We start from the raw sequence: 10,828 nt of genomic DNA on the forward strand, positions 1-10,828 counted from the left end.
CTCAAGTACAAAATAATTGAAACCAGAGCCACAGTTAATAGCCCCAAATGGACCAACCGTTTCTCTGCCTATTATACTCAAATTGGGAGAAATAACATCCAAAGAACAAAATAGAAATGATAGTCTCTTCTCCAGTCATCCCCAGGAGTCTAGTGACCTTCTGTCCCCTGGCATGGTTATTAACATAGGAATAATATTTAATATGGATGGGAACAGCTTTCTTTCCTAAACAGTATTGGTCTTTTTAAGACACTTGCTCTTACGGATTTTTTTTTTTCATAATTTCTTCTGTCATTTCTAGAGATCTGGGGTAGAAGAGGAAGGAGGCATCATGTTTGTCATCTTAAAATATTCTAATATCCTCATTTCAGACTGGTTTTGTGAAAGACCTTGTGACCCTAACACATTACATTAGTCACAGAGAGCCTCCGGGAAAGCCTGGGTACACAGTCAATAACTGAACCTCTTTAATTAATCTTCTATTGCTTTCCAACATCTCTGTCTCTCTGTTACCTCTGGTGAATTATGGAACTAGCATAGACTAGCTCCAGGACTATTTTAAGAGGATCACCTAATTTCTGACACTACTTCCAAGCCTTAATCTTTAGGCAACTATGCTTTCTCCTCAGAAATGATTGACCTAGTCTAGATCCTGAATACACACTAAGTTGCTTTGCTTTTTTTTTTTAACTTGATAATAATAGCCAAGAAACCACTTGAATAAGACTTTATTTAAAGACCCCAAAACCTCTGTCACTCAGATATAGATACAACACTTGCTTCCTCCTTACCTTTGAACTCAGTAGCTTCTTGTGAGCTTACATTCACTGTTAAAAACTTTATTTTTCATGAATAAGTGAATTATAGAAATCTACAGTGCTCTACTAGAAATGTCTTGCAAAAAAAATTGCAAATCTCATTTTGTAGTAGTCTCTTATTTTTTGTGGATAAAATCAGTTTTTAGGTAGCTAGGTACTTCCTGGACCCAAAATGGTTTCTAGTATTAAGCTGTCCTAATGTTTATTTATTATATATATATTGAGGTTGCTGGTGTTTTCTAAACTGATACATGGTGGGGGCAGGGGTAGGGGTGCGAGCATTTTAACCTGATCACTCTTTTCAAGAATCTAGTCTTAGCTGTCATTTTCTTAGAGATGTACTAATAAACACCTTTCTTTTAAAATTCCCATTTTTTCCCCATTCCCCAACATTAATACTATAATTCTGTCACATCATCCAGTTTTATATTCTTTTCATTTAAAACACTCTGAAATTATCTTGCATATTCAGTTAGTAACATTAAATTTTTCTTCCTTATAAATTTAAATTCCATAAGAGCATAGATCTTTTATTGTTCAACACTGAATCCCAAATACCTAGACTATTGCTTGCTACTTAAATACATTTTTGGACAAATGGATTGATGGATGATTTTTTATTTTCATTTTTGGGCAGGGAATGATGATTAATTTTATCACTATTAGGTAAAACAGCAAATTAAAGGGGAGCATCTCTGGAAACAAAGAGTTTGTGAAGAAGGTGGGTGATTATGGAGAGGCTAGATGAATGTTTTAATTATAATTCATTGAATACAAGGCTACTATTTTCTGAGATTTCTTAAATTTTTACTTCCCTTTCTATTGTATGTTTTTTCTTATAGTAGCTGATAAATTTTATCACAAAACTGGCACATGAAAACCCTTAAAACAGTGAGGTATTGGGGACAATAAAATTAGGAAACTCTTTAGTCCAAAGTTCATTGTGCAGTAAAGGAACCCTAAGATATGAAGTGGGAATCTGAATAGCAGGAAATAAATTCTAACATAAACAAAAAGATATTTTTAGAAGAATACTAGGCAGTTCATAACATGGAAGGAAAAGCTGAATAAACAAACTTCAGAAACATAAAATCAGGGCAGCCATCGGAATACCTTTTCACTAGCACATTACTAGCAAGGTGACCAAGCGCCAGTGACTTCAGCTTCTCTTTCTATTTGAATTGTAAATTTCTAGAAGTAGGCTAGCAAAGTGAACATGATGTGAGTTCGCTTTACTCCTATTTTCATATAAAAGCAACAAGATAAACTTAAGGGGAATTTTTTTGAAGTTATTCCTGTGGGACTATGAAGAAAATGGGGATGAGAATAGAATCAATGAGAGTATAATTATAATAACAAACATTAATTGAGTATTTACTATGGACTAGACACTGTTGAGTATTTTATTTACATCCATTAACTCTTATGATAACTTTATGAGTTAAGGATAATAATATATTTCACATTTGAGAAAATTAAGGCTTAGAGAAGTTTAGTAACTTGTCTAAGGTAGCATATTAACAATTAGGGGTAATTAGGAGTAATTAGAAGGCTGTTACAGTAATTCAGAGTGATAATCAATAAGGCCCTGACCTAAGTTAGTGAGATAGAACCGATAAAACTTAGGATATGGTCATGTAGAGAATGTTAAAAAGGAAGGAGTCAAGAATAACTGCTAGGCATCTGGATCAGAAAGTGGATGATTTTTATTCAAAAGGAAGAACAGTTTTGATGGCAGGCATGTTAGGTGATACCTTGTTAAGTAGTCATATAAGGCATTTTACTTGCCTGTGGGACTTGTCAGCTGGTCTCTGCTGTATCCTTGCCCATTTGAAATCTCTTATCCACAAAGAATTTGCCATCATGACCTCCAAGGCCCTACCTCCCTTACTTTGTTACATATGCCTCTTTCCTTTATGCAATATACTTTAGACATAAAGGCCTTCTACTTCTCCCAAGTGGTAAGTTTCTTCCTGTCTTAGGGTCATTGCATTGGCTAACTCACTTGACTGGGATGTTCTTTGCCAAGATCTTATCATAGCTTTCCCCCTTCTTGATATTCATTCTTGTCACCTCCCCAGCAAAGCTTTTCCTGAGCATCCTTCTTCCATGCCTCTTACCAACCCTCCCCTGCCCTGTTGCCTCCCACTTCCAGTCACCTTTCAATGTACTGAAAATGTGTTCATTTGAAACTTAGTTTATTGCTGTTTACCCCTGCCTGAAAATGTGTTCATTTGAAACTTAGTTTATTGCTGTTTACCCCTCTAGATTATAAATTATAAGGGCAGGGACCGTGTATATTCACCATCTACACATGAGACCAGTTCCCCGTAGCATATATTAACTCAGTAAGTATGTATTGAAAGATTAGAAAGTCCTATATGTGAACTCAGGATGGCTTCATGGTAACTTGCAGCAAGTCACACAGTGTGAATTAATACGTACATGTAATACAAATTCATAATTAGTAAACCTTAAACTTCTATAAAGAATTTACACACAATGATCCCTTTGCAAAAATTATAATTTTGTCTAATCACATTGTTTCCTTGGTGGCAGATTTTAGAATTGGAAAATCTGGATGCTTTTTTTTTTTTTAACCTGAGGGAAAAAATTCACCTTTGGTAATTGCAAATTTCTAAACTTTGTCTTTTCTCTTAAAGGCTCAATCTCAAGATATAGTTCCAACAATAGGATTCAGCATAGAGAAATTCAAATCATCCAGGTAATTCACTTTATTATACTTGTGACTAAGAAGTTATAGGCAAAAAATGGTATTAGATCTACCAAGTCATTCCTCCTACTCTTAGAAAAAGTAATTTGTTGTTTCAGAAGCTCATAGATGTTAAAATATTTGTACTATTACCTCTGGATTATTTTTCAAAATTTAGAGTTTAGACAAACTCTGATAACTTCACTAGCAAAGGAAACATCTTTTTTATGTTACTAATTGCAAAATCATATTTATATTCAATAAATTTATGGCATTTTTACTTGAAAATTGGCCCAAGTTGAATATTATATATTCAGATTGGTTTCTTTGATTGAAAATAATTTAAAATTTAAAGTGAAAGTTATACTTTAAAGTTAGTAACTTATAATGTAGTCATGGGTTTTTTTGTTTGTTTGTTTTTGTAGTTTGTCTTTTACAGTGTTCGACATGTCTGGTCAAGGAAGATACAGAAATCTCTGGGAACACTATTATAAGTAAGTTTATTTGTGAATTTTGGTTAACTAGATGAGTATATTTTAATAACAAATAATTATTAGAAATTCAAATGATCACAGGCTGGGTTGCAGTGTTTACTCTTCATGTAATTTAGGTACATTTACTGATTTTTAAAAAATGTGCAGTCATACTTCACATTATTTCTTAAATGCATGAAATTCTTTATAAACTTTGGCTTTCGTGTATACTGTTTGCTCTGTTTTTAACGCCCTGTTCTTTTCTTCTTCTCTGCAGCTTAAGGTTAATATATTCCTGCTATCAGGACTAGCCCAAAAGTCACCTCCTCTGTGAAATTTCATTGTTTTGCCCAGTTATCCTGTCCCGTGTTCACAATACTTTTGCATCTCTAATTATACTTATTATGTCTTAAATTCATGTACCATAGCTGCCTCCCTAATGGGATTGTGAATTCCTCTTCAAGGGCAGGAATTATTTCTCATTCAGATTATTTCTTCATAGCCAAGTATGATGCTGGGCATATAGATCTGTAAATACTTACTGAATAAATTTAGTTAAAAAAACAGTACTGTAACAGTTGATGCATTTGTTCCACAAGCAGGTCTAAACAAGATATTTTTCAGCAAATGCAAATCCAGGGCTTGATGATTATATTAGATTAACAGCTGTCAAGTTAAGGATCCAAATGTGTTACACCCTCTCAAGACTTATACACAGTGTTAAAATGAATTCATTAACTTCTAATATTGTTAGAACGCCTTTATTTAAGGGCAGTGTAACTCACTTTTTGGAGTCCGAAACTTATAAACAATATCCCTTGACTAAATTCCCTTTTGTCCTTATGAACTCTTCCTTTGAAATGGTATGTGATGACTGCCAGATCAGATTTTGATTTTGATTGATTCTTTCCTGCTAACATGGGAACAAACACTGTATTCCTCAGACATGAACCAGGAAGATTTATTCTAGATATTATTCTCAATGAGTACTTTAATAGATTGAAGGCCTAGTTAAATCCTAGAGATCCAGAGGACCTATGAGAGAGAGAGAAACGAGTGCTTCAGATCTGAGGGTCAGTTTGGAAAAGGAAAAGTGGCATCTGTAGTATCTTGCATTAATTTTCCTGGGGTAATGTGAGTTGTTGTTTTATTTTGTTTTTTAAGAAAACCTGAGTTTTCAGTATAGGAATCTATAAATTATTACTATAATTAGTTGGTAAAAAAAAATCCTGTTATGAAAAAATGTATTTATATTAGCTACTTTTTAAAAAATATCATAATTACAAGGAATAAAAATACATAGAACTAGTACTTCGAGAAAAGAAAATAGTTTTTCTGATTTTGACTCCTTTTTCTTGAAAGTTTTTGGAATAAGTTACTGAATTCAGGAATATTATAAATAAATTGTAGGTTGAATGGGGAATATGGTTTGAGGAGTCTAAAATAATAGTAAATTTATTTATTGTATCTCTATACTTTCCTGATTATTAAAGATCAAGCATATTTTAAATCTATAAGACTGAAAGATTAAAAAGATTAATTGGAATATGAGTCAGTCTTATAGTAGGAATTTAACACCTTTTTCAGGATAGTTTATCAATATCTATTAAAATGAAACACGTTCATGCCTTCCAGCTATCATATTTGCTTTTTGAAATGTATCCTATGACTTAGACTAGTCAGAGTAAAAAACATACTTAGAAAGATGTGTTGAACATTATTTATAATGACATTTTTTTCATATTGCAATTATATAAAGAAAAATATTATTCTTAATAAAAATATGTGCTTAGTATATATACAGAGAAGAAACTTGTTAGCGGAATATGCACCAAACCATTAATAGCATTTGTTTTTGGAATAATAAGGTTATAAGGGAAATTTACTTTGTAATTTACATGATTCTATAATGTTAATTATTATGTAATTTTTGCCTATTACTCTTACAATACAAAAAGTTATAAAGTATAAAATATATGGAATGTAAATTTATTAATGTTTTAAAATACAAAAGATTTTTAAAATGTTTTCCATAAATGTCACTCCTAATTTATCATTGTTAATCTTTTTCATGTTTCTTGCCTTTCAAAATATATAATGTACGCTTTACATAATTGAGAAAGGCTCCTTCTAAATTTGTACCATATATAGTTTTTTATCTTGCTTTTTCAGTTAAAATTCTATAAGGGTAAATCAGGAAAAAAGATACAAAGAATATAACTAATAGCTGCCGAACGTTTTTCATATGCCTATGCCAAAATTTGCTTAATCATTTCTCTGTTTTTGAATATGAAGGCTATTCTCAGTTCTTGAAAAGTATAAACTGCATACTTGAAAAGTATAAGCTGCATAAATCTTTGTCACAGTTCATGTTTCCTTAGAAAAAATACCAGAAATAAAATTACTCTCTCAAAGTGTTTGAATATTTTTAAAGCTCTTGATAGATATTTTCAATTGTACCAGTCTCTGTATCCACTAGTAATATATGACTATGATAATCTGAATTCATTTTTTTAAATAATAGGAGAAAATGTTATTAAAAAATTGTTTCATATTTACATCATTACTAATGACATTAAACTTTAAAATATTAATTTATGACTGGAGTGAGTCACAAAAAAGTATAAATGTTCAATAAGTATATGAAAAGATAATGAATTTCACTAGCAATTAATGAAATAAAAAGTAAAATAATACACTGTTAGAATGACAAAATATGAAAAGAATGGTAAGAACCATGCTAGTGAAGGAAGTAGGAATAATGCTAATAGTAGTAGTATAAATTGATAAAGCATTTCTGGAGGATAAACAATTTATCAATGTTTATCTAAAACTTTAAATTTTATATATATTCCTAGAAATTTTATTCCTAAGAACAGATCCTAAAGTTTCAAGAAATTTAAAAAATGTATTCAGGAGGATGTTTAAAGTTTCTCATAATAAAGAAAATTGGAAATAACCTATAAGCCCAACCGTAAATGTTTGACACAATATTTGATGACAGATCCATGAGTGGCTTTATAACCATTTAATGCTTTATAACCATTAAAAAGAAAGGGTGTAGAGGTAATCAGTGATTTTTCAAGTGCTGCTGTGATCTATAAATGAATCCTTAAACTAGGTCAGTGGCTGGCTATCAGCTTTAAAAAAATAGAATAAAATAAAAGCTATTTGTAAGTATTGTTTCAGGGGATTTATTTCAAATATATTTACATATATATCGCATCTTAATGTAAAATGTATGTCTCAACTATGGTTATGGTAAAAAAAATATTTGAGAAACATTAGTGTAGAGCTTTAATGTTTCATATAAAGTAGTTCAGACTATACTCCAAAGAAGATCAAGGAAATGTATGTACATATCAGGAAGGCAGAGTATAAAACACGATTCCATATGTATAAGCATAGATACTTGTATGAATACATAAAACATCAAAATTAATTATACAAAAATATTAATAATGATATGTCTGTGTAATAGGGTTATGATTTTACTTATAATTTTTTAAAATTATGAAATAACAAGTCATTAAATTTACCCTGTTATCTAAGTGGAGAGAAATTATTTCACATGAAATATCACTAATGGTTAATATTTTAATCACTCATGTGAACTATTAAGAAACAGCATTATAATGATAAATTATAATGATAATTTAAGCCTATAATGATAAATGGACATAGAACATGAAGAGATAATACACAGATTAGGACATTCACATGGGTAGTAAACATCAAAAACGTATGTTTAAATTTTTCTCATTCTTTATTAAACAGAGAAGGACAAGCCATTATTTTTGTCATTGATAGCAGTGATAGATTAAGAATGGTTGTGGCCAAAGAAGAACTGGATACTCTTCTGAATCATCCAGGTCTGTGTATGTGTCTGTCAGTCTGTGATAACTGTGCTTTGGGGTCTGTTTACATGTGATGTTTTGTTCTTTGGTGCTGGGAAAAAGTGGTGTTTGCACTATGTAATTATCTTTAACTTAAAATTTAAAAATTTTAAAACAGTTGTGCAGAACTCATATATCTTTACCTGTAGCACCATATATTTTGTAATAACTTTATTTTTATTTACAGTTGACATGCAATATTATATTAGTTTCAGGTGTACAACATAGTGATTCAACATTTATATAACTTACAAAGTGATCACCCCCATAAATCCAGTACCCATCTGACACCATATGTAGTTATTACAATATTATTGACTATATTCTCTCTGCCGTACTTTACATGCCCATGACTATTCTGTAACTGCCAGTTTGTACTTCTTAATCCCCTTCCCCATTTTTTACTCATCACCCCAACCCCCTCCCATCTGGCAACCATCCAAATATCCTCTGTATCTTTGAATTTCTTTATTTTGTTCATTTGTTTTATTTTGTTTTGTTTTGTTTTTTGATTCCACATGTAAATGAAATCATATGGCATATTTTTCTCTGATTTACTCCACTCAGCACAATACCCTCTGGGTCTTTCCATGTTGTTGCACATGGCAAGTTTTCATTCTTTTCTAAACTGAGTAATATTCTGTTACACATACATACCATCTCCTCTTTATCCATTCATCCATTGATGGACACTCAGGTTGCCTCCATATCTTGCCTATTTTAAACAGTGCTGCAATGAACATATGGACGCACATGTCCCTTTGAAGTAGTGTTTTGGGTTTCTTTGGATAAATACTCAGAAGTGAGATTACTGGGTCCTTCTTCATTTCTTGTTTTAAAGTCTATTTCGTCTGGTACATATGTTGCTACCCCGGCATTTTTTTCATTCCTATTTGCATGAAATATCTTTTTTCATCCATTTACTTTTAGTCTGTGTGTGTCGTTTCATTGAAGTGAGTCTCTTGTAGGCAGCATATGTAAGGGTCTTGTTTTCTTATTCAGTTGTTCGTAGATATGTAGTTATTGTCATTTTAGCTACATTTTTTTTTTATCTTTTTTCCTTTATCATCTTCTTAAAGAAATCCCTTTAACATTTCTTGTAATACTGGTTTGATGTTGATAAACTCCTCTAGCTTGTCTGGGGAGCTCTATCTGTCCTTTGATTCTAAATGATAACTTTTCCTCAGTACAGTAATCTTGGTTGTAGGTCCTTGCTATTCATCACTGAGTATTTTGTGTCAATTCCTTCTGGCCTACGAAGTTTCTGTTGAGAAATCAGCTGACAGTTTTATGGGAGCTCCCTTGTAGGTAACTACTTTTCTCTTGCTTTTGTATTTTTTCTTTACCTTTAACCTTTGGCATTTTAATTATGAGGCCTCTTGGTGTGGGCCTCTGAGTTCTTGTTTAGGATTCTTCACTTTCTGGGCTTGTATGTCTATTTCCTTCACCAGATTAGGGAAGTTTTCAGTCATTATTTTTTCAAATAGGTTTTCAATTTCCCACTGTCTCTCTTCTCCTTCTGGTTCTCCTATGATGCGAATGTTGGTAGGCTTGATGTTGTCCCAGAAGTCCCTTAAACTATCTTCATTTTGGAGTATTCTTTTTTCTCATTGCTGCTCTGATTGGGTGTTTTCTGCTACTTTATCTTCCAAATCTCTGATATAGTCTTCTACTTTAATCTACTATTGAATCCCTCTAAGGTATTCTCTATTTTAATTGTATTCTTTATTTCTGACTAATTCTTTTTTATGATTTCTACCTCCACTTTTATATTTTTCTTGGAGTTCTCATTGAGAGCACTGAGCATCCTTATAACCAGTGTTTTGAACTCTGCATCTGATAACCTGCTTGTCTCCATTTTATTTAGTTCTTTTTCTATAGTTTTGTTCTGATGTTTAATTTGGGATATGTTTCTTTGTCTTCCCATTTTGGCTGCCTGCCTGCATTTGTTTATATATTAGGTAGAGCTGCTATGTCTTCCGGTCTTAGGAGAGTGGCTTTATGTAGTAGGTATCCTGTGGGGCACAGTAGCACAGTCTCCCCAGTTGCCTGAGCAAGGTGCTCCAGATGTGTCCCTTGTGTCAGTTGTGTGTGTGCTCCTGTTGTGTTTGAGTCTTGGTTGCTGTTTGCACGCCAGTGGGAGGTATTGACCTTCAGGATAATTGTTTATGAGGACTGACTGTGACTATAAGTGGAGAGCTATTGTTCAGGGGCTGACCCTACAGAGTGTGAATCACTTTAGCAGGACTCTGGTGCCTGCTTAGTCTGCCCTTTGGGTGTGTCCTTTGTGGAAGTGGATGGGTAGTTCTCTGGTGTGGTCTGAAGCTGGCCACTGAGTATTGGTTCTGGAGCCTCGTGAGAGAGTGTCTGTTTCAGGCCAAGGACAGCCACTTGCTGTGCCTTGCCCAAGGCCCCTTGGTATTAGCTACAAAGTGATCTGCAGATTGTTGCCTCTTGTGCTGTGCCTAGTGGTGTCTGGGAATAGCCAAGCTGCAAGCTGAGGCAAGCTGCTGCTAGTGCCAGGCTTGAGGCTGCTTAGCAAAAGGTATGGGGCATACCAAGGCCAAATGCTGCTTGGGCTTTGTGAACCTTTGAGAGATTTTAGGAAAGTTTGCAGCAAGAACCAAAACAGGCTGTTTGTATGGAAAAGCCACTGGAAGAGGCTTAAGTGGGCCCACAAATTTTGTAGGGCCGGGTCTCAGGGAATCACTAGGGCAGGGTGAGCAGAATTAGCCAGGCTGATGAAGACTCGGATATAGTAGCTGCCTGTGTTTGCATGCCAGGAGAGGGGAGGGCCCAACAAAGGAACAAGAGCTTCTACCAGCACCTGTCTCTCAGAGAAAGCTGCTCCTGTAGCCCTCGCCCTGAAGCCAGGCAATTCAGTTCCTCCTTGTATGTCCCTGATGCCCTTCTAGCTGCTGCCCCAGA

The 10,828-nt window shown here is 33.5% G+C and overlaps 1 protein-coding gene across 4 annotated transcripts in view; it reads left to right on the top strand.

The window, feature by feature from the left end:
• The window catches only part of ARL6 (ARF like GTPase 6), a 37,760-nt gene that overhangs the window by 6,655 nt on the left and 20,277 nt on the right, over nucleotides 1-10,828 (top strand). For all 4 annotated transcript variants that reach the window (XR_005656384.1, XM_039879098.1, XM_039879099.1 and 1 more), the window contains 3 exons: nucleotides 3,482-3,543; nucleotides 3,957-4,025; nucleotides 7,782-7,876. Coding sequence is in view for 3 of the 4 variants with exons in the window: in XM_039879098.1 (XP_039735032.1) it covers nucleotides 3,482-3,543; nucleotides 3,957-4,025; nucleotides 7,782-7,876 (226 nt within the window). In the remaining variant the exon portion in view is untranslated. The remainder of the gene's footprint in view (nucleotides 1-3,481; nucleotides 3,544-3,956; nucleotides 4,026-7,781; nucleotides 7,877-10,828) is intronic.

The sequence above is a fragment of the Pteropus medius genome, unplaced genomic scaffold, assembly GCF_902729225.1.
Source record: "Pteropus medius unplaced genomic scaffold, Ma_sr-lr_union100, whole genome shotgun sequence".
NCBI lineage: Eukaryota > Metazoa > Chordata > Mammalia > Chiroptera > Pteropodidae > Pteropus > Pteropus medius.